The following is a 24,891-nucleotide window of genomic DNA, read 5'->3' as shown; positions in this document are numbered from 1 at the left end:
GGTGGACTGGAACTACACTCTCTTATGCTTGTTACCCAAGATAGAGGACCCAGTGCTGATGTCGGACCTGAGACCTATCAGTCTCTGTTCGGTGTTGTATAAAATTGTGTCCAACATTATTGTAACCAGGCTCAAACCCATGCTTCCTATTTTGGTGTCTCAATCGCAATCTGCGTTCGTTGAAGAGAGATTAATAACCGACAATATTCTGGTTGCTCACGAAATCATCCATGCTTTGAGAACGAACGACAAGTTCTCAAATTCTTACATGGCAATCAAGTCAGATATGTCGAAAGCTTACGACAGAGTGGAATGGTCTTACTTGAATGCTTTGTTGTTGGCAATGGGCTTCGATAAAATGTGGGTCGACAGGGTTATGTTCTGCATTTCGTCGGTAACTTTCTCAGCTTTGATCAACAATCAACCTTACGGAAAGATAAAACCGGAGAGGGGTCTTAGACAAGGAGATCCTCTGTCGCCCTTCCTCTTTGTGCTTTGTACTGAAGGCTTAATCCATCTACTAGCAAAGGCTGAACAGCAAGGAAGTATCCAAGGGATCAAATTCTCCAATGAGGGTCCAGTAGTTGATCACATGATTTTCGCCGACGACAGTTTATTTGTTTGTAAAGCAGAGGAGAATCAGACGAAAGAGCTGATGAGATTATTAGAGGAGTATGGTAAAGCTACAGGTCAGCTTGTGAATTTACAGAAATCTGCAATTACATTTGGTGCAAAGGTGAGCGAAGGCATTAAAGATCAGGTTAGAGCAACTGGCATTGAAAATGAAGGAGGTACAAGGTGCTATCTGGGTTTGCCTGAATGTTTCAGTGGCTCCAAAACAGAAATGTTGGCTTTTATCTATGACAGATTGAGAGAGAGACTTTCTGGATACTTTGCTAGACTGCTATCACAAGGGGGTAAGGAAGTTTTATTGAAAGCAGTTGCTATGGCAATGCCAGTTTATGCCATGTCATGTTTTAAGCTGACTAAACAAGCCTGTGAGAATCTTACTAGGGCAATGGCTGATTTCTGGTGGAATTCTCTAGAACACAAAAGAAAAATTCATTGGTTAAGCTGGACCAAATTATGCTTAGCCAAAGAGCAAGGAGGACTCGGCTTCAAAGACATTCAGGACTTCAACCAAGCATTGCTCGCCAAACAAGCGTGGAGATTATTACAGTATCCAGATTCTTTGTTTGCCATGATTTTTAAAAGTAGATACTATAACAGCTCTGAGTTCCTGGAAGCAACTATGGGATCGCGACCATCTTATGCTTGGAGAAGTATTCAGTTTGGTAAAGATCTTCTTTTGCAAGGCTTAAGGAAAGAGGTTGGTGATGGAGTGTCAGTGTATGTCTGGATGGATCAATGGATTGTAGGAGAACCAATGAGAAGACCACTTATGAAGAACATTTTGGTAGATTTGGAGCTTAAAGTTTGCAGTCTCATTGATCCTGTCACAAAAACTTGGGACCCTGGTATATTAAGCGATCTCTTCTTCGACCAAGATATCGAGAGCATTATGAAGATGAAGCCTATCACTGACGAGAGTGATTTTTGGGTATGGATGCATAACAGAAACGGAAGCTATTCTGTCAAGTCGGGTTACTTGTTGAAGGACCGTTTGACAAGAATGGACGAGATTCGAGAAGCAGTGGCAGAACCATCGCTTAATATCCTAAAAGCAACTGTATGGAAAACTGCTACATCCCCAAAAATACAAGTTTTTATGTGGAAAACCCTTTGCAATGCTATCCCTGCGGGGGATCTGATCATAAAGAGAGGAATCAAGATGGACCCTGTGTGCCAAACTTGTGGTCACCAAGGTGAATCTGTCAACCACATAATCTTCACATGCCCTATTGCGAGACTTGTATGGGCTCTGGCGAATATACCTACACCTCAAGGAGGCTTTGACGAAAGATCATACTTCTCCAATTTTCATCACTTGCTTGAGCAGAAGGAAAAATCAGTGGCTCCAAAGGAAATGGTATGTGTGTTTCCATGGATAATCTGGTTTTTGTGGAAAAACAGAAATGGAGTTGTGTTTGATGGAGTAGCAAAGGAAGCAGACAGGTTGGTTCAAAAAGCCAGAGAAGAGCTGATTTTTGGTTTATGGCACGTGCCAAGGAGGAAGAGTAGATAAAAGAGGAGAAGTCTCTCGCCCCTGTGAAACAAAAGAGATGGTCGCAACCTCCTTCGGGGTGGCTTAAATGCAACATCGGAGTGGTCTGGGATAAACACAAGAAGATGGGTGGAGCTGCTTGGATCTTAAGAAACGAACATGGATCTGTCCTTATGCATAGCAGAAAAGCCTTCTTCAACTCCGCAGATCTTGATGAAGCTCGCCACTTGACGGTTCTCTGGGCAATCGAAAGCATGTCAAGTCATCGGAAAAACAAGATCATATTTGCGGTTGAGGACTCCACAACAGTTGAAATGATCACTAGATCGAGAGCGTGGCCATCTTTCAAATATCATATTCATGAGATGATGATCGGATTAGCAAGGATTGAATGATGGAGGATTGTTGTTGAAGAACGTCCAACTAACAGAGGGGCTTTTCTCATTGCACAAAGCGTGACTAAGGAACTTAGAACTCAATCTTATGCGGCGACAGGTCCTCCTCGGTGGTTGTGGACATTGCTTGACAGTGAGAGAGTTTTACCCTCTGTTTGATCTCTTTGGTGGTTTTTTGGTTTGAGAAACAAAACTGAATTTTTGGATATAGTTATTGGCGTTATGCCGTAGAGATCTAGAAAGAGGCTCGGTTGGAAAATGAGTCTGTAACGATGGGAAAATCTTGTAGTAACCTTCTCTGATGATGAATATATTTTAACAGATGACAAAAAAAAAGCTAGGTACCCTACCACCCTTTTTTTGTACTGTTGATTTTTTGATAATCCGATATTACCCTTAACCACATTCTTCTTTCTCTCTCTCAGTGTCCTCTTGAACTTTGTAGCTACATCTCATCTTTTTTATATCTTTACATAAATATTTTTGTATTTCTTCTTCAGTTCTGTTGTTTTTTTTTTCCTCGATCCTAAATAATATTTCTTCCACTACCACCATATGTCACATCCCCTACGTTGCCGCTCCGACGGGTTGCTTGAATTCGAACATGATATGGAGGCTTTAAAGGGATTCAATGGCACATAGATACTAGAAAGATTCGTCCAATTCATGAATGTATTGTCAAAGATAGTGTGGTTCCTCACGTGATTGATAATGATGAATCAAAACTCATATATTTCAATTGAGAGTAGTTGTACCCAATGTGTGCGGCAATCTATGTTGACATTAACTGATAATTTTTTGATTAAAGACTACACATAAAGTATTGTAAATTGATACATCTTTAGTTAGCTGTTACAAAGCTGGTTGTCGATTTTTAAAATGGCTGATAAAATGTTAACAATAGATATCATTAACTTATACATAGTTTGTTAGATTGTAAGAAAGAGGTTAACATGCTAACTTAATCATTTTTTTGTTTAACTCTAATATTCTTAACGGCTAACAATAATTATATCACATAGAGTCAAAAAGTTACATCCAACTTTATGTTTTACATGATAAATAACATATTGGTTTGATATAAAATAATGAATATTCACTTTTATGTATTTAATTTTGCGTATCTTAAACATTTTATATTGGTTAACTACAGAATTATAGGTGATTGTCTTTTGTTACTTGATAAATATAGTTTTTTAATAAATGAGTTATCCACTACTCCCTCTGTTTTATATTAAGTGTCATTTTAGACTTGTGCACACGGATTAAAGAAACAATTAATTTTGCATGTTTTCTGTATAAAAACACAATTAACTATACATTTAACCATATTTCAACTAATAGAAAAACAAATAACAAAATAAAATTAATAAATTTTGAAAACTACACTTATTTTATTTTGTAACAAATTTTTTTCTCTAAAACGATATTTAATATGAAACAGAGGGAGTAATAATTAATATAACATTTAATAGTAAAGTTTAGCATTGAACAATATTTGTTAACAACGTACTAGTATTTCTGATTCAGTTTCATAAATGTATGGTGTGTTTTTCTTCTTGCAACGAGCTGGGGATTACGATTCGCTAAGATCATGCAATCTATTAGTCATCAATTGACGTTTACTTCCAAAATCATAATTGGGGGAATTCATAAATTTGGAAAGAAAAAAAAAAAATCCTTTAGCCCGTTTGAGATCGATGTTCAATAGCTCAGAGAGATTTTTTGGGAGGCATGGCTTTTTTGAGTATATGACTCACTGTCATACATAGCGCATCATGCGTTGACGGACTTATTGCAACAATGGTGATGACCAGTTAAGGAGGAGGAGGTCGATGTAGGGTTGGGGTCAAAACACACAGATAACGACGGTTGAAAGATTTCGTGTAACGTCTCCGACGGAGTTAATGACGGTTGAAAAGATTCGGATATGAGATTGGTGCATGCAGATTTGACGAGAGGCTATTGAAATCAATGATGGAGAAAAAATTGTGAGTGTAAAGTTTGTCGGTGATGTTGAAAAATAACAAAAATGAAGATGTAAACTCTTTCTTAGGTGTTAAAGCAAAAATGGCAAAACAATCAGTTTAGGTTGATTTTGCTACAGAATTTTTTTTTTTTTAAAGCATGTTACTTTCTTAATTTTGACTCTTATGATGTATATTCAGCAAATTGACTCTTGTTTTTGTACACAATTCAACTACCTTCCAAAATAAATATGAATTCATATGGCTACAAATAGATCATGGAGGTGATTGGTTTCGGCTCTAGACAACCAAAATTTAGTCTGAAACCATATATGTCAACCAATCGAGCTTTCTTTTCCTTAAAAATTTCACAACAAAAAAAAATCACAATACTAAAAGGGGGATAATCTCCAATTCTAGCATGTCCACGTCAGCATAAATAATCTTCCAATCAGAACATTTCGTTTTCGAGCTGGACTTAAATTTTTTTCTGAATTGACTTATGCGTGTGGGCTTCTTTTGATTTGGGATTGGGCTTTTAGATCATCTAATAATTAGACCTAGGTCTATGACACAGAGCTGAAGTCGTGTGTCTCTTCTCACCTCCTCTACCACTTCGTCTTCTCTCTTCTCCTCTGCCACTTCGGCTTCTCCCCCTAAACCATTTCGACTCAGTTTTAATCGATCCATCAATACTCCTTCTTTATGGTTTCGTTTCAGCTCCTTTTTTTCCTCCTCTTTATATACCTAGAAGCTTATAATTTCCTGATGTCGCGGAGTTAGCTGATGTCATTAAGCATTTCTCTGCTAAGTATGGCAAAGATTTTGTTTCAGCTGCTGTTGGGTTGCAGTCAGATTCTGGTGTGAGCCGCTTGGTGAGTTTTGGTTGCTTGTGTTGTTGTTTTCCTTTCTCTGATGTTCGTAGGAGAGATGCATCATTCTTGATGATGATGATGATGATTCTTTCTCTCTCTATGTATGCTTAGTTGGTGGATAAACTGTCGGTTAAAGCTCCTGATGGTCCAACGAAGAACAAAATTTTGAAAGAGATTGCTACGGAGCATAATGTAACATGGGAACCAGAATCTTTGGTTGAGCCAGATCCAAAGGAGACTGTATTGATGGTCAGTAACTACATCTTCATTTCATAGCCTAAGCTTCACCAGTCTGTTTCTTTAGTATAAGTTTTCTCAATGGCATTTTCAATTTCTTTGAGCAGAGTGGAGCAAGTTCCTCTCAGTCCGTGAGTGGAATAAACTCATATTCTTCAAGAATCCAAACAATCAACCTCCAGAGTTTCAAGCTCCATCTACTGCTAACGTGGAGCAGAACTTATATGAAACTGGCGGAATATCTTCCAGCCGCACTGCTTCTACTGATCACTATCGTCAAGATCCAAGACCTTCTGGTTAGTTTTTTTTCATAAAAAAAAACTTTTTGTTTAATGTTTGTTCTAACTGTGTTGAAGCGTTAGATGTAACAAATCATTTCTTCTTTTATACAGGAGATAAGAATGGTGGCAGAGAACACAGACCCTCATCCAGGTTATGTGGATTCATCTCCATACGAAACAGAATTTGCTGATGCTACGACTGCTGCACATGCAGCTGCTGAATCTGCTGAAAGAGTGAGTTTTCCTGCACGTGCAGCTGCTGAGCTTTCAAGTAAAGAAAGGATGAGGATGACGATGCAGAGTTCCACAGAGTCGCCGAACTCATCCTCTTATGATAATATAAGAAACGAACCTTCACATAGACATAGTAGCTCAAATGTGCAAAGCGGAGGTTTTGTTAAAGAAGAAATGCCAAGAAGCATTTATAGGGAAGAAGAAGATCAATCTACTACCAGGGCAGAGCTTTCTAAGAAAAATGTTGATGAACAATCAGAAAATGCTTCATGGAAGAGAGGTCATTCTCGAGATAACTCATTGGAGATGAGGCAGAGTGATTCCTTTGCTAAAGTAGGCAGAGCGAAGCAGCAGCCAATTAAAGATGATGTCAACGATAGCTGTTCAGAAGATGTTCAGCTCAAGAAACAGTCAACCTTGGCTTCATCGAGTTCACACACAAGCTATGTTTCTGATGACAATAACATCATCTTTGAGGATAAACGATTTCAGAGCACTGTTGAAGATACAGAGAGAAAGAGTCATGGTCATGATGTTGCTCCAGTCATGGTCACGGCTGATAAAAGTATATTATCAGTTTTTGTTTTATGTTGCCTTAGTAGATTATTTATGGATTGGGTTTGAATTTATGAACCTTTATAAATATTTTATAAATGATTTTAAACATTTTAAATGATTTATAATGTCAGTTTTAGTTTTCAGAAATTTAAAGTATTTATGAAAATGGTTATCTTTTAAAGATAAATTTAAATAATGATATCAAATTTGGGGTAAAAGCTAAAATTAAAATTCTCTCGAAAATCATAACATACATTTGTTTCTCCAAAAATTCTAAAAAGGGATGTTCATGTCTAATTGCAGCTTCTGATGTTTATTCGTTCCATATATTTAAATTTATTTTTTCAAAAGAAATTTTGGTTCATACACTATTATGCGTTGTATTTAATTAGAAAACAGTTTATCCATAATTGTGTTTCAATTTACAGAAGTCCAACGCCAAATAAGACTTATTTACTATAATGTTATCAAAATTATATTAGAACAAATTTACAAAAACAACATCTACGCGTTCTAAGAATTTTTTTTTTTTTTGATTACTCCAGAAGACGTAGGTTCACCAGCCAATTATAGCATGTCATATCATTTTTAATTTTTTTAGAAAAAGCAAAAAAAATTGCAAAGTTGTATTGTGTTTTTAAAATAAAAAAAGTAAAAATAAATTAAAAAAATAGTACTAGCTGCAAAAAATGAGTTTTTTTAAAAAACATTATTAATGTTGTCAATAAAATTACACTAAATCCTAAAGTCTAACCATTAAACCCTAAATCATTGGGTAAATCCTAAACTCTAAATCATAAACACTAAACAATAAATCCTAAACACTAAATCCTAAACGCCGTCATTAAAACTCTAAATCTTAGCCCTAAACCCTAGGGTTTAGGATTTACCCTATAGTTTAGGGTTTACCCAAGGGTTTAGAGTTTACCCAAGGATTTAGGGTTTACCCAAAGATTAAGGGTTTACCCAAGAGTTTAGAATTTACCCAAAAATTTAAGGTTTAGTTTTTAGGGTTTAATGTTTAGGATTTAGGGTTTATTGTTTTGATGACTGCGTTAACAATGGTTTAAAAAATTTGTACTATTTTTTTTTATTTTACTTTTCTATTTATTTTAAAAACATAATATAATTTGGCGAATTCTTATTATTTTGTTTCTTTTTTTTCAACTAATGAATATGAGCTCGCAGACTTTTATTGGTCGGTGAATAAATAATTTTTCTAAGAAATATCAAAGTACGGATCAATAATTTTTCTATATTTAAATTATTGGTCACTAATAATAGTATTATTACATCACTTCCAATAAATATTAATATTATTTTATAATTTAATATTTTTACGATTTAATAACGCATAGACAAATTTTAAACGGTTTCAGTTCTAAAATGGTTATCAATCATCGATTTTATAAAATTTACGTAAAACAATAATAATAAATGCAGGTGCATTATTGAACAAATTTTTTTGTTCTGATGTGTTTTACTTATATGAAATTTTGATCCCTAAAATGCTTCAAATCTTATACAGAAGTAAAGTTTGCCAAACATAATAAAAGAAAAGTAATTCAAACTGTCTTCCTAATTTTACTGTGAAAGTCAGGTTACTCTTTTTCATTTCATCTAATAGAAACTTATTTGAGATTAATATAAATAATATTTTAAAATGAGAAATAGAATTTTAAAACTAAATTTCTTCATTTATACAAAAGATTTACCATGAAAGTAAAAATAGTAAGTTGCAATTGATCAAATAAACACAATTAATCTTAAACTAAGATGATAATTTACATGTGATAAAATGTGAAAAAAAAATAAAAGTATATTATCCGCGCGTATCGCGGAAAAATGATCTAGTCTCTATAAAATTAAAATATAGCTGCAGGAAACTTTATTTCCGGAGCCAAAAGATAGTACTTTACAAAGCTACAACAAAATAATATACATCAAATAAATTTACAGCTTAAATTCTACCGCCAAAAACATAAAGCTACAAGTTCATTCTAATCACTTCCGGTATACATACGCAAGATACAGAAGATCTTTATTGACAATCATTGCCAGAAATTTTAAACGTTCATTTAGAAGATTTGAACAATCCAACGGCTTAAATAATAAGTTAGAGGCTTTGTGAAAGACCAGTTAATGGGCCTTAACCCTCAACTTATTGGCTCAATGAAAGAGCACGTACATATATTGGGGTTGAATTTATTTGTCTCATCTTGCGCAGGATCGGAATAGTCTCGTCACCTACAAGCCCAAACCTGGACGCGCGCGGAGGATATTATACAAGCGAAACGGTCGAGCAAGGTTTCGTCCTTCTGATCAGATAGAGTCGTATTCCGCCGTATTTCTGCGACAACTATAGGACGTCATGGTCTTTCTTTCTACACAAGAATTATTTTCAACTTCTTTTTCGTAAAAGATTATACAAGTGGAGTTTGTTGGCTTGTGTGATTGTTTTTGTTCTGTGGTTGAATAAGTATCCACACAATGTTCAGATGGATGATGAAACTTGACGTGATTACGATGAATATATCAAATCATCGTAAGTTTATGCTTTAATATTTGTTATTTATGAATAAGCATCTGGTAGTACCACTGCAATAGCTGTCGTTGTGTTGTAACTTTGTTTTGTTACGACTTACAAGTAACCAAGCTGATTCAATTTTCTTTTAGGGTACTATTTGAGAAGAAGTTTTGTAACTATTTGTCTGTAAAGTGATTTACCGGGAAAAGGATAGATGGTTGACGAAAAATGACAAGCCGGGTGTAACTTGCCGTATCATAAAAACCTATGTTTGACATTTTAGTTGTTGTCAAGCTATCTAATAATCTATATGTGGTGTTAAAAAAAGTTGTTGTCAAGCTACCACATATCGAAGAATTTTGCTTAGAGATCATCAGACACCTCTGACTTTCACTACTTCTGTTCTTTCATTTCTGTAAGCATATAAAAAAAGCTCATCATGTGTTTCATGTGATAGGACTTTTCCAACACATGTTCACTGCGTGATATTGCAAATGCTCGATTTCGTTGACATTATGGATTCACATATGTATCCGATGCTGTGATATGATACTTGTGCCGTTCAGCTAGCTTAAACTCTTGGAAAATGTAGTGTAGGGAACAAGTGTGAGGATATATGCACCGCTTTAGATTCTTAACCAAGACTCAAATTGTGTTCAAAAAAAAAAAACTAAGACTCAAATATATTTGAACAAAGCGAACCTTTTTGGCTACAAATTATTTTCTAAATAAATAAACATGTTGTAATATAATTAAGTGCATAACATTAGATTAAGAAGGCTGTCATGTCAAAATTAGGACAACTTTTCTCCATTCCTCCTTTAATCTTTAAAGTTTATCTCTTTCTTTCTTAAAGTTAGGCCGTCCAAAGGAGAATTATGCCTTAATCTATTCCAATATATATCTTTCTCTCCATCTTTTCTACTTCTATTCGTTTTTTTTTTCCCACATGGTCACACCGGGAGAATAAAGATGATTATTTTGATTGCTCAGAAAGCTAAGAAAAAACAAAATGGAACCCCCTTTTGAGTAGATAATCCCATAATTTGCTTTTATTACTTGATTTGGTGATAAGACTGCCTTATTTTGAAATTGTTTAACAATATTCGAGGCTCTATTGTTATGTCCATATAAATTCCTGGGAAAATGTTTGATTTGATAGAAACCTGGGGAAAGTCATGCAGAAGTTCTGAACACGTATGACCTTTACGTTTCATCCAAATTCAAAATCAGTTTCAGTGTCACTTAAGACAAGCAATACCCTAGTTTAAAAAAAAAATCTGTTGATGCAAAACACTTCTGCTGAAGGCCAAACTCTTCAAAAGTTGATATAAAACTAACTAAAAGCTTCATCAAGTGGAATGGATAGACTGATCGAATTTACGATGTGTTTTTTTTTTTTCTTTCTGGCTAACGGGAAAATGGTGTATTCCCCTGTTAACTAATTGTTCCCGGCTTTTTCACACACGAACTTTTAAACTATGCAAAAAACCACATGAACAACACGAAAATAGCTTATTCCCCTATGAACTAGGTTTTTTCTGGCTTTTTCACACACAAACTTTTAAATCATGCCAAAAAGCACATGAACAACTCTATTTTTAAAATTACAAACATAAACTATCTATTTTAAACTAATTCTCCTAAAACTGTAATGGTGTAATTTAAACGTTAACTTGGTTTATGACATGTGGAAAACCGGTTTAATTTGGGTTGATAAAAAAATACCATGTCGTTCTATTCTTTTTTTCTTTTTTGTCAATTGCTCTTTTTTCAGAAATCGTTTTACTCTTCATCATCTGTTGGGGATACTGCACCGATTTTATAGTTCCTTGTGGCAATACATGGAGATTGTAAGCTAGTAGTTGCTGCTTTTCTTTCTTTATGCATCATGTAAAACATTTTATTATTCTGCGGAATAATAAATTGTATCTCCAATTGATGACGAAGAGTAAAACTATTTTCGAAAAAGAAGAACAATTGACAAAAAAAAGATAAAAAGATAAAACTACATAGTATTTATCAATCCAAATTAAACCGGCTCTCCACCTGTCACAAACCTAGTTAACATTTAAATAACACCATTTACAGTTTTAGGGGAATTAGTTTAAAAATCGATATTTTGTGTATGTTATTCAAAAAAAAAAGTTGTTCATGTGCTTTTTAGCATGGTGTAAAAGTTCGTGTGTGAAAAACCAGGAAAAATAGTTCATAGGGGAAAAATAGTTCATAGGGGAATAAACCACTTTTCCGTTGTTCATGTGGTTTTTGGCATGATTTAAAAATTCGTGTATGAAAAAGCCGGGAACAATTAGTTCACAGAGGAATATGCCATTTTCCCTCTGGCTAACATATATAAGTGCTTAAGAATCATATGGGGTCTGGTCCTGGTTAAAGCATTCAGATTTTGACTATCCTGCCACACACTTTCTTGAAAGGATTCGGTTACACAGACGATTTTCTTTTTGGTGTGACTGAGGTTGAATGCTTTTTGTTGGAGCAAAACAATTTTAATTAGAGGAAAAAGTTTGGTTGGAGTGTGCCAGAAGAAATTATCTATATTCCTTTGCTTTCTTTCGTTTAAAACACTTTTGCATTCAAATGATTTTGGTCTGAACTTTGTATGCATTTTGGTCTAAGCTCACAGCAAAGCCCTTTCTTTTTTTCCCTAATAAATGCGGACAGCGTGGAAAGAACAACTCCCAGTTTCCACTACAAGAAAACGCAAATAAAATGACTACGGTTTTCGTAGTTATCTCGTCGTAAAATAGGGTTTACGACGAATTTACTACGAAAGCCGTTTCGTCGTTAAACGTTTTTCGTAACGCATATTTCGTCGCTAGTTCGTCGTAACTTTACGAGGAAATATTTTCGTCATAAAGTGGGGTCAAAACTTTTATCGTAAAAGCGACGTAACACATTTCTTGTAAAAGCGACGTAACACATTCCTCGTAAAAACCACGTTAAATATTTCCTCGTAAAAGACACGTAAACATTTTCGTCGTAGAGAACACGTAAATCATTTCCTCGTAAAAAACACGTAAATGTTTCCTCGTAAAGTAGACGTAAACTTTATCCTCGTAGATTAGACGTAAACAATATCCTCGTAAAGAACACGTAAACTTTTTCCTCGTAAAGAAAATATTATTTTTTGTCGTTAATTAGACGTAAATTAGCTACGAATTTGCTTCGATTGTTTATTTTGTACAAAAACAAAAATATAATCAAATATATTTTTAAATTTATTTCTAAATTCTTAAAAATGTAAATAATATAAATAAATATGAAAATATTTTATAAATATTTAAGTTTCAAATTTTTACTACAAAATAAAAAGATGAAAAAAAAACTAAGGATTGTTGGAGGGGAGGAGCTCGTCGAAGAACTCCTAACTCGTCCTCCGGACATCTTCTTCATTGTGGGATGGCTCTGGAACGGAAGTTTGTGTCCGCATCTGTGCCACAATAGCCTCCACCTTAGGATTTCCAGACGCCAGAACGTCTAGAATGCTCTCGAATGAAGTCATACGAGCTGCAAACGAAGACCGCGTCTGGTTCAACTCGGAACGCATCTCGTTCAACTGGGAACACAATTCAGTGACTTCATCAGCCCGTCTCTGACCATAAGACGATGTCGCTCTTGGGACATCGTTGACGGAACCAATCCCCAACGTACGTCCATTTTTCTTAAGGACAACCTTAAAAAAATGTTAGTAATTAAAAATTAGATTAAATGAATAATAATAATTAAAGATTTTTTTAAAAATTTACCTCCTTGTAAATCTGATCCACTTCAAGTGTGGATAATGTGACTGGTATTCTATCGGGAGACTGCTGGGTCAACTGGGTTTGGCGATCTTCAATTCGAGCAACCACGTCGTTGTAGATTTGCTCGGACCTAGGATCAACAAATTTCCCAGCCTTGTTCTTGTAGGTCCTCTCGCAAAGATCTTTAAGAGACGGGACTCGCAAAGATCTTGTAGGTTCTCCCGTCTCTTTGGCCTAAAAACATTTAAAAAGTTATAATATATAAAATATATATTAAAAAAGTAATTGAAATATTTAATTACCATCTCCATACGGACACCGGCGTAGGGTTTTTGACCTATGGTGTGAAGCATCGGCCCGTTGCCATGCTCATCTCTCGTCAGACGGGAGGCGGAGCAACTATTGGAGACTTTAATGGACGATAGTAGTTTCCAATAACGGATGAGGTCATCCCACACAAGCGTGGTGAGCTCAGCGGGTTTTCCCTGATCATAACCCCTCAAGATCCAATCATCCTTCCAGTTGGATACCGTGTCCAACAATCGTTTTTTCGCGTTCGCTTCAAACGTATTCTTCACCCTCTCGTTCACCCCAATGGACCAATGATATTTTTGCTGTAAAAAAAATTAGATTAGTAATTACTTTAAAAATAATAATTCGTTATAATAAAAAATTAGATTAATAGTATCTTACGGCAAACATTTTGAACCACGTCTTTCTAATGTAGATCGGTGTCGTTTTCCTGTTCGGATGAGCGTGGGGGAAGTAGCCTTTGATCACCTCGGTTACGTTATGAGCGACAGAACCGTCAACCTCAAACTTGAAAGAAACCAAAAAAAAAGTGTTAGCTTAATTTTTATTTTTTTTTATAAAATAATTGCATAATAAAAATGTAATGTACCACAAAGTTCTGTCGGGTCATCGGGGTCTAACACTGGTAAACCTCCTCTACCTGGCTGAGCGAGAAGTTCCTCGACGGTGTACATAGCATAAGGAGCACTCGGCGGTACCAGCAAATCGGGATGAATCTTGTCAGGCGCCATCGGAGGAGGAGGTACCTGCTCAGGAACATGATCATGATGCGCGGGTGGCGCATCAAACCGAGGAAATGGTGGCGGAACATACGGAGGCGCCTGAGAGTCGGGGACAAATTCCGGAAACGAAGAGCTAGGAGCTGAAGAAGATGATGCGTCTGTACGAGTACCAAGCTCACCACCAAACATCTGACTGTAATGCTGTGTACTGCCCTTCTTATTCTTTCGAACCATCTGAAAAAAAAAAAATTGTTATTATTAACCATATAAAAAATAAATATATAGATTATTAATTAACATTTATAAATCATAATCCTATATTACCTACAAATTCCATAAACTAATTATCCTAAACTAACCACCTAAGCTAATTACACTAAACTAACCACCTAAGCTACAAATTAGAGAGGAAGTAGAGAGAGAGAGAGTACCTTGCTTGGAGAAAGAGAGGAATTGACTACCGGTTCATCCTGAAAATTGCTATTACTACTACTAGCTTCATTCGCATAATTATAACCTTCTCCATGTTGAAACCATATATAGTAATGTGGCGTGAAACCTCTATTTATTAAATGTTTCCATACATTTTCACGAGTTGCCAATTTTGAATTGTTGTATTTCCGACAAGGACAGAACATCTTACCGCTTTCCTGAGCGAGCGGTGTAGAATCTGCTTGATGCATAAATGTCTCCAGCCCTTCGAGATATTCTTTCGTCACTCTGTCGTTAGTATCTCTGTGCGTATACATCCACCTCCGCAATTCAACTATATTTGATCACCCGACATTTTTTTTCTCTCACGTTTTTAGTTTTTTTTTTCAATTTGGTGTGCTTCAAATGAAACACAAATGCCATATTTATAGGAAGTTTTCGAAACTGGTAGGTGAAATTTTTCTAGGAATTTATAATGAAATGTAGTTAGGTAGCCCAACAAAAAACGTGTTTAAAACTAAAAGTTGGTGCACTCGAGACTTCGACGTTAAATAGATGTAAAATATTTTGTCGCAAATTCCTTGTTATATTTACGTCCGCTTTACGACGAAATATGTTTTCCTCGTAAAAATCACGTTAAATTGCGTCTTTTTTACGACGAAACTTTATTGTCGTTATTTTACGACGAAATTACGTTGATTTGTTTTTTCCTCGTAAGGGTCTCGTACATAAGAAGTGCATTTATGACAAATTATTTTCCTCGTTACTTTTCGTCACTAATTTTGTATTTTCTTGTAGTGTTCAGGTCAACGTGTAACAAGCAAAATACTCGGTAAGTGATTTTTAAAATCTGATTTATAATATTGTGTGTTGCTTTGTAAAAGGCCAAACTCATCAAAAGTTGATGGCTAAATTGGCTAAATCTTTAGCAAGTGGGCTGGATAGACGGGTTGATTTCACATTCTGTTCTTCTCGTTAACGCAAGCGCTTTAGAATCTGGGGTCTGGTCCTCGTTAAAGTCTTAAAGCAATTCACATTTGACTGTTGTGGTCATAAACTTTCTCGAAAAGATTGGTTTATGCAATATTTTTTTCTTTTGTGATAGAGTTTGAATCTTTTAGTTAGGGCAAACACAATTAGCTAATATGTATTAAAGGAGTAAAGGGTTGATTGAGTGCGCCTGAGGCAACCATCTAATTCCTTTGCTCTCATCATTCTAAACACTTTTACATTTAAATGATTTTGGTCTCCCTTTGGATCTCTTTTGGGTCTAAGCTAATAAATACATCCCCTTTCCTCAATTTTTTCTGTCTTATAAACAGTTAACGAGTTTGTGTTTGTTCTCATAATTTTTCTATTTTTCTGTCTTATAAACATTTATCCACGCCTATGTAACCTCATGAAAACCTCGAAAATTTCATCAAAGAGACTTTAGAAAACTAAATGACTATGCGTAATCTTATACGTAAGCAAGTTTATAATACTTATTCATCCCTATTAACGTTTATGATAAATAGAAGAAATAAAAGCTCTTTTGTGTGTGATCTAACGTTCACAATAATTATGTCATATTATCTTCCAGAAAAAAAATATAATCATGTTTGAATTTCAAATTGTTCACTTGCTTTTCCTGAATAATGATTGTGGGATCATTTCTGTATTTGTTCTATGGCACAACATATGTTTACGTTTTTCTCATTTTGAATAATGATGCTTTAGCTTCTTTTGTAGAAGCATTGGGAGAGAAAGTAAGTGTAGTAGAACTTGTTGCAGGGAATAGTGGCTTTCAGGTTAAGGCTTACATAAAACAAGTAAAAATTTTGTAAAAAAAAGATGATTGGGGAATGAAAGGAAGATTTTTTTTGTGAGGATATTGTAATTTTATACTTGTATTCTTCAGTTTCCATCTTAAGAGGAGATAATATATTTACTATTTTATTAGTCTTTTAGGACATAGATATCTATGTGGGGATATAGCTTATATGATTCTGTTACCAAAGTGTATAAATCTTATCGAAGATTCCTAGGCAAGTTGAATGGTGGTGCATTTTTTTCTCTTCTTTCTATGAAGTGGCATGCTTCATGTGTTAGAGAGGGATGTTTTCATCAAAGTAGAAGTATAATAGGTAAACCTCTCTATCTCCTTTCTCTCTAACCTCATTTCTTTTTCAAAAAGGTATAATAGGTAAAGCTCCTTGTACCAATTACTGCAATGATCTCATGTTTGAATAATTCATACTCGGAATCATTTCTTTTTGTTCATAGATTTAAACAATTCCTAATCGCTTTATATTATGGGGGTCTTCATTGAACAATAAATGAATTTGTGTTTTTTTTCTCAGTGGATTCTTGAAAGATTTGATAAGCATCTGCATCTGTTTAAATTTCTTTGCGAATATATCTAGTGTTATCAAGTTAAGCTATAAAATCATAAATTACATTTTGGTTAGTGGTCCTAGAATCAAACATTTCCTATCTCTTAATTATGTTCCAATTATAAAATACTGAGTCAAGTTCTGCTCTATGAATAAATATATGCTGTTTCTTGTATACAAAATCGATTTTTGTATTTTACAAAACGATTTTTCTATATAAATTCGATTTTTTAGATTTTACAAAATCTTTTTTGTATATAAATTCGATTTTTTGGATTTTACAAAACATTTTTAATATCTATAAAACTTTTTTTGTGATTAAAAACTATTATTTGGGATTGAAAAATATTTTTAATATATATATATATATTATTAATACTATTTTTTGTAATTATTAAACTATTTTTTATTTATTAAAACTATTTTTTGTTTATTAGAACTATTTTTATATATTTATTAAATATTTTTAATATCTATAAATCTTTTTTGTGATTAAAAACTATTATTTGGGATTTTTTTTAAAAAAAATTAATTTATATATTTTTGTATTTATTAAATATATTTTTTTAATTTACAGGTCTCATGATGATCAGACCCGGCCTCGACAGCGTCGTGGTCGTGGTGGTACGGGGAGCCAGTCTCGGGATTCCAGCCATTTTCAAGATTCCCCTTCGCCACACAGCTCCAACCATACATCTCCCTCTGCTGCACCCGCTCCTGCTCCTCTCGCTCCCGCTGCTGCATCCGGATCCTCCGGGAGTGATGAGTGTTGCGGAGTTGGTTCAATAGCCCGGTCGTGACCATCTTCCGTATCTCACTCCGTATCCACATGGACGGGGTCAAACATGGTAATTAAACATTTTTTTTTCTTTAAATTTGGATTCATTATTAACTGTTTGTTCTTTTTATTAGGTTCAACCGATCCGGGAACGGGATCAGCGCATGGATCAACCGTATGATGTACTCGGCCCTCGACAGGGGACATCCGACTTTCACTCACTTCCCTACCGACAAGCAGGTTCTGTGGTTTCGTCAGTTTGCGGTAAGTATTCTAATTTTTTACTTATATTTTTAATCTTTAATATAATTTTTCTACTAATTGTGTTTTTTTTCAGCAAGAGTTCAACTAGAATTCCGATGAGACGCTCTTTATCTATCACCACTTCGTCCATAAAGTTATGGACAACTATGGGAAGCAGATCCACGAGTGGAAGAAGAAGTGGGAAATCAATAAGGTTCGATTTAATTTATTAAACAATTTTTTAATTTATTAAACTATTTTTTAATTTATTAAACTATTTTCTTTTTTTTATTATTAAAAGGTCCCAAAGTCGATGAACGACACGGTCTGGAAGGAGTTGTGTGCGCATTGGGATAAGGAAGAGACGAAAGAAACTTCTTCCACCAACTCCACCAACCGCAGGAGCGACCGTAAAGGGAAGGGCATCTACAAGCATAACTTGGGTGCTCAATCTATTGCCACTCTGGGAGATTGCATGGTAAGTTCAACCGCTTTTTTTTCAATTATTTGAGTTTCAGAATTTTAATTTATTGTGCATTTCTTCTAATTTCTAATGTTTCTTTAATTTATGTTTTTTTTCAAGGCGGAAGAAAATGATGGGGAGCCGGTTGATGATCTCGCCCTAATGAGGAGGGCGTATACCAACAAGAAGACCGGCCAGATTGATGACGGTCTTGTGAGGGACGTGGTCGACCTGGTCCAAACTCAGGTGGTAGACGAAGTGTCTCAGCTTCAAACCGAGGATGACGCTTCGACGGCTTCGACCAACTTGTCCCGGTTTCGAATCAACGAAATCGTTGAATCCGTAAGTTCTTTTTTTTTTAAGTTCAATTCATTTATTTCTTGGTTTAAATTTGTAAATTTGGCTATTTTCTATTCAGTCGGTTCCAAAGAAGAAGGGACGTTTGGTCGGTTTGGGTCGTCGCACCCGGTCGGTTCCTCCTTCTTCTGCACCACCGCCCTTTGTTGATCCAGAAGTACTTACGGCTCAGTTGAAGGACAAGGATGATCGCATATCTTTGTTGGAGACCCAGATGGCGGCTCAACAGGCGGGCTATGAGGTACAGAGGAGGCTGAACCAACAAATGATGGAGATGATGCAGAGGATGTACCCGAACGAGGTGTTCCCGGACGTGTCAGACCCGTAGTTTTTTTTTTTTCCAAAAACTCGGAATGTTTTATTTTTATTTGTGAAACTTTGAATATTAATTAATATGATTTCAATTTTAATTTTAATTTTATATTTTCGAATTTAAATTTCAAAAATTTTATTTTTTTAAAAAAATTAATATTTTTTACATTCCGAGGAAATTAATTATATTTTTTACTCGATCGATCGATGTGTTTTTGGACATATATCCATCGATCGATCTGTTTATAAAAAAACGTTCGGAATATACCGAGAGGGACATCTTCCTCGGAATATACCGAGGGACATGTTCCTCGGAATATTCCGAGGAAGATGTCCCTCGGTATATTCCGATCGATCGATGGATATATGTCCAAAAATGCATCGATCGATGAACTTCCGAGGAAATATCCCGACGAATTTCTCCCTCGGTATATTCCGAGGAGATTTCCGACAAACTAGTGATCCTCGGAATTTCCTCGGAATTTTGTTTCCTCAGAATTCCGTCGGAAAATTTCGAGTCCGGGGGATTTCCGAGGAAAGAAGAAATTCCGAGGAATTATTTCAGAGGACTTGTTTCGTCGATATGTCGTCGGAATAACGTTATTCCGACGAAATTCCGACGATTTTTTCCCTATCCTTGCTGTTTTCTTGTAGTGACCTGTTTATTATTATTTCGATTTGGGCGTGAGTTCCTGTTACTGACTGAAACTTTGATTTCATTAGGCACATGAAAATGATTGGTCGTGTTGATAGCAGATACAATCAAAGACTGTCCCCACCAAGAGACTGGCTTGTGCGCTTTCTTTTAATACTTTTCTTGTTCAAAACACCTTCGTTTCTCTTCTCTTTCGTTTTTAAAATGATAGTTATGGTCCAAAAGCTACACACTTTTATGAAATTAACGAAAGCTAATGATGTATGTGATGGGTCAGATAGTTTGATTAGCGCTTTAGTGTTTTTAGGGGTTGAGTTTCTAAATATCATACAAAAATAATTAAATTCAAAGACCAGGGTAGTTGATCCTTGTGTTGTTTTGTGTTTCTTTCCCCTAAGAGTCGGAATGGTAAGAAATGATTATGCTTGATAGTATTTGGAAATTAAAGTACGAATTTCAATATCATTTCAGATGTGTACTATGCTGAGAAAACATAGTCTTGAACGTTTTTCTTTTCCAAAATTTGATAGGCTGAAAACTACGTATATAATTGGTTACTAGTCAGTAGTCTTCAATATTGTTCATCAAGCAAGTGACTTGTGATTATCTTTTGGAACAGAATTTGGTATTTCATTTTTCTTGTTTATTGATAGCTTCTGTTACTTGACAATGAGAGTGTAAATCTATTCATATACAATCTTAAGGAATACATGTTAACGTTTGATAAACTATGTTGTTTGAATAAAACCAAAATATTGTTAATAAAAATTATGCTTATAATGCGTTCCAAAAAAAAACTATGCTTTTTGACACATAGTTGGCTAAAAAGTATATAATATATATATATATATATATTTACACAAATCTGTTCATTCCGATGTTTTGGTGGCTCCTATGTTGTATCTTACATGTGATGCTGAGTTTAGCTTACGTGACTGGATCTAGATTACGAGACTGTTGTCTGAAAAGGTGTTGGGACTTGGCTAGTAGTAGCTTAAGGCGCTAAAGGAGAAACTGATTATATCTCAAATATTTTCTTCAAGTGTTATTGGGGATATTATTTAATATTATGTATCATATAAATGAATGATGATTTGCATCTTTAATTAGGTTCTTTCTAATAAGTGATACACTTTGCAGAAAAGAGAGAGACCCACTAAGCTGCAGTACCCATTACATCTTTTTCTTTTTTGTGAAATTTGAGAAAGAAAAGAATATAAGGGCAAAGCTGAGTTACCTTTGCCTTTTGATACTGCTTTGTCATCACATGCATACCACTTTGGACCCTCAAAAAACCCCCCAAATTTTTCCTCTATCACAAGAAAAGCATACACATTTTCTCCTCCCTCATATATTTGACGACCAAACACTTCTCTTTCTCTCCCTCTTTCTTTTCACCTCTTCCCTTGATCTCTCTCCCTCTCTCTTTTCTTACTCTGCTGTTAGGTTTAATAATCAGCCCCACATCCATATATAAACAGTTAATAGATCCTTCTTCTTTGGGTGCTTTCATTATCTAAGATAAATGGAATGAAGCTATACGCTTGAAACCTTTATCATAGACCTCTCGCTTCTCAGTGCTAGCTAGTACTACCTCCATTTGGTTTTCCTAATTAAGGCTGTCAGTGTGTCACCATGAGAGCTGGAGGATGCACGGTGGAGCAAGCCCTCACGCCTGAAGCAGCAAACGTGGTGAAACAATCCATGGGCTTGGCTAGAAGGAGAGGACATGCTCAGGTCACCCCTCTCCATGTGGCTAGCACCATGCTCTCTGCTCCAACGGGTTTACTTAGAACAGCTTGTCTCCAATCTCACACGCACCCTCTTCAATGCAGAGCCCTAGAGCTCTGCTTCAACGTGGCTCTAAACCGCCTCCCGACCTCCACGGGGAGTCCTATGTTAGGGATTCAAACTTCCCCTTTCCCTTCTATCTCAAACGCTCTCGGTGCAGCTTTCAAACGCGCGCAGGCTCACCAGCGGCGTGGAACCATCGAGAGCCAGCAGCAGCCGATCTTAGCAGTCAAGATTGAAGTGGAGCAGCTCATAATATCCATCCTCGATGATCCTAGCGTGAGTAGAGTGATGAGAGAAGCTGGTTTCTCGAGTCCTCAAGTGAAGAGCAAAGTCGAGCAAGCTGTTTCTTTAGAGAGTTCCTCAAAAACTATATCCACGAGTAAACCCGAAGAAGGACAGATGTTAATGTTAACTCCTGTCAGGGACGAGGATGTCATGAACGTTATAGACAATCTAGTCGACAAAAGGAAGAGGAACTTCGTGATCGTGGGAGAGTGTTTAGCCACCGTTGACAAAGTCGTGAGAACGGTGATGGAGAAAGTTGATAAAAAGGACGTGCCCCAAGCTTTAAAAGACGTTAAGTTTATAACGTTATCGTTCTCATCGTTCGGACAACCTAATAGATCCGACGTGGAGCATAAGCTAAAGGAGTTGGAGACACTCGTGCGGAGCTGTGTCGGAAAAGGAGTGATTCTAAATCTTGGAGACCTAAACTGGTTCGTAGAGTCTAGAACAAAAAGTTATTTGATGAGTAATAATAATAACGACAACAACTACTGTGCTGTGGAGCATATGATAGTGGAGATTGGGAAGCTGGCTCGTGGGTTGCTAATGGGAGATCATGGAAGGTTTTGGTTAATAGGTCTTGCGACTTCACAGACTTACGTGAGATGCAAGTCTGGTCAACCCTCGCTTGAGTCCCTTTGGTGTCTCACCACTCTCACTATTCCCATGACTAGTAGTAGCCTCCGGTTGAGTCTTGTCCCCGAGAGGTAATTAAAGTCTTCTCCTTTTGATACGCTCAATCAACATTTAGAGACTAGAAATAGTATGTTTTTTATTTAATTTTTGTTGGATATGTTCTAACTATTTTGTCTCTTTGTTCAAAAAGGACAAATTTACCTATAGTGTTTTTGCTTTATGTGGTGATCGTCTAAAAGAGCGGTGAAACAACGTGCATCCTTTTCGTACCTTTTTCGAAAAAATCTACTATAATTTTATCAGTTTTCTTGTGAGAAATCCTTATAGAAGATTGGAGAAAATAAGTTACTTCATTTCAGTTTTAAGTTAAAGTTTAAATAAAAATTTAACTTTTTACCTAATTACTGGAGATAAACTGGATAGCAATTATGTGTATTTTTTCCCTTTTTTTTTTGCTAAAAAGCAATTATGTGTATGTTACGGACCAAAATCTTGAAATTCATAAACTTTTCTAATCCAAATTTAATATATTTTTTGTCAACTATCGAAATTTAATACATAAATAAAAATATAATAATAATGTAAACATTTCTAATCCAAATGTAACACATAAATATAAATATAGTAATAATGATTATGCTACAATACTAATAGTTTGTTCTTCAAAACTTTTCATTTATTCTTCAGGGTTTCACAATCTTGATCTTGCTTCCCAATTTATCTCCAATACTAATCATGACCTTTTTGCTTCAAAGCAGAGAGCTTGAAGTCAAGAAATCAGAGAGCTTACCTCTGCAGCTGCATTCATCAGAGGATCAGCTCAGTTTCTGTGAGGAGTGTTCTGTCAAATTCGAAGAAGAAGCTCGGTTCTTGCGATGCAGGAATAACAACAGCAATGTAAATACTGTAGTTTTACCGGCGTGGCTTCAGCAATACAAGAAGGAGAATCAAAATAGTCGCAATGTGAGTTTTAATAACACCAAAATTAATTCATTTTTTCCTTCTCATTTTCTTCTTTTAAGAGGGTTTTTATTATTGGACTTGGCAGGATTCAGATTCAATGAAAGAACTTGTGGTTAAGTGGAACACAATCTGCGATTCAATCCACAATAGACCATCCTTAAAAACACTCTCACTATCTTCTTCCTTTCCTGGTTCCTCTCAACCTTCTAGTACTCTGGATCATCTTCAAACCAATGGTGATTCCGTGGCCCCTGATGCATTCCCCTTAAGAGTGTTCCTTCCAGAGCTTCTCTCTTCGAATCCTAACTCAACAGTTAACTCAGAAGCTTCTTCAAGCGATGGAATGGAGGTGGAACATGCCTCTTCTAGGTTTAAAGAAATGAATGCTGAAAACCTAGCAGTACTATGTGATGCCTTGCACAGCAAGATACCATGGCAGAAGGATATAATATCAAATATAGCGAAAACAGTATTGAAATGCAGATCAGGCTCGAGTACGAGAATAATCAACGGAGACAAAGATGTAAAAGAAGATACATGGATGTTCTTTCAAGGTCTTGATGTAGAGGCTAAAGAGAAGATCGCTAGAGAATTGGCTAAACTCGTGTTTGGTTCGCAAGACAGCTTTGTCTCGATCTGTTTGAGCAGTTTCTCGTCGAAAGATTTGAGGAACAAGAGGTCGAGAGATGAGCAGAACTGGAGTTACATTGAGAGATTCTCTGAAGCTGTTTGGTCTGATCCAAATAGAGTGTTCTTAGTGGAAGATATAGAGCAAGCTGACTATTTGTCTCAAAAGGGTTTCAAGAGAGCCATTGAGAGAGGAAGAGTTCGTAGTTTGAGTGGGGAAGAAGCTTCGCTTAGAGATGCTATTGTGATCTTGAGCTGTGAAAGATTCAGCTCAAGATCAAGAGCTTGTTCTCCCCCGGTTAATGAGAAATCGGACGGTTCAGATCAGTCTGAGGACAAGAACGTAGTTACTTGCGTCGCACTCGATCTTAACCTATCTCTTGACGATGACGCTTGCGAAGAAGAGTCATGTGATGAGATTAGCTTGCTTGAAGTTGTGGATGCACGGTTTGATTTTAAGTGTTCATCAACATAACATCATGCACGTGTGCATGCATACAACGTGGCCCAGTTTATGAACACACGAACATGATCAAATCGAGTATATCATGCGTTATTTGTTTCCGTAGAATTTATCTTTCACTAGGACAATACTTTGGGTAAACCGTGTAGTTTTAGAAAAAAAATTATTTGGCTTAGGAAATTTCTAGAAGGATATGGGAAGCTGGATAATTTATTTCATCTTTTTTGTTTAATGTAAAATTTTCATATTATGGTCGTATAATATATGTTCTCAGGAAAAATGTTGGAAAGCTGCAGAAAAGGAAAAAAAAAATTGTTGACATTTAATTTGGATTGAACGGAATTAAACCAAGCTTTATGAATTTGTCGATATATCATCAAAGTGACTTATTTTGCTGTTTTTTTTTGTCTTTTGTGAAATAGTCCCACAGTTCCATGTTAATATTCACTTGGAGTGTTTTTGTTGTTGTTAATATTGCGTAAAGGCTTTATGCAAAAAAAAAACATAT

General features: G+C 35.7%; 1 protein-coding gene across 1 annotated transcript; it reads left to right on the top strand.

Annotated features, from left to right (window-relative positions):
• Window positions 1-20,710: 20,710 nt before the first annotated feature.
• LOC106407096 (protein SMAX1-LIKE 3) lies at window positions 20,711-24,678 on the top strand. The gene is made up of 3 exons (XM_013847889.3): window positions 20,711-22,401; window positions 23,089-23,293; window positions 23,379-24,678. The coding sequence occupies exons 1-3, from the start codon at window positions 21,251-21,253 to the stop codon at window positions 24,393-24,395; spliced, it is 2,373 nt and encodes a 790-aa protein (XP_013703343.1). The 5' UTR covers window positions 20,711-21,250; the 3' UTR covers window positions 24,396-24,678.
• The last annotated feature ends 213 nt before the right edge of the window (window positions 24,679-24,891 follow it).

This window comes from Brassica napus, chromosome C7, assembly GCF_020379485.1.
Source record: "Brassica napus cultivar Da-Ae chromosome C7, Da-Ae, whole genome shotgun sequence".
NCBI classification, from domain to species: Eukaryota; Viridiplantae; Streptophyta; class Magnoliopsida; order Brassicales; family Brassicaceae; genus Brassica; species Brassica napus.
This window is presented reverse-complemented; position numbering and strand designations above follow the sequence as displayed.

Excerpts from the sequence above, each read along its gene's own strand:
- LOC106407096 (XM_013847889.3), top strand. The coding sequence starts at position 21,251 with ATGAGAGCTGGAGGATGCACGGTGGAGCAAGCCCTCACGCCTGAAGCA. Across the intron at positions 22,402-23,088 it reads TTGAGTCTTGTCCCCGAGAG|AGAGCTTGAAGTCAAGAAAT; the intron begins GTAATTAAAGTC and ends GCTTCAAAGCAG. Across the intron at positions 23,294-23,378 it reads AGAATCAAAATAGTCGCAAT|GATTCAGATTCAATGAAAGA; the intron begins GTGAGTTTTAAT and ends TGGACTTGGCAG.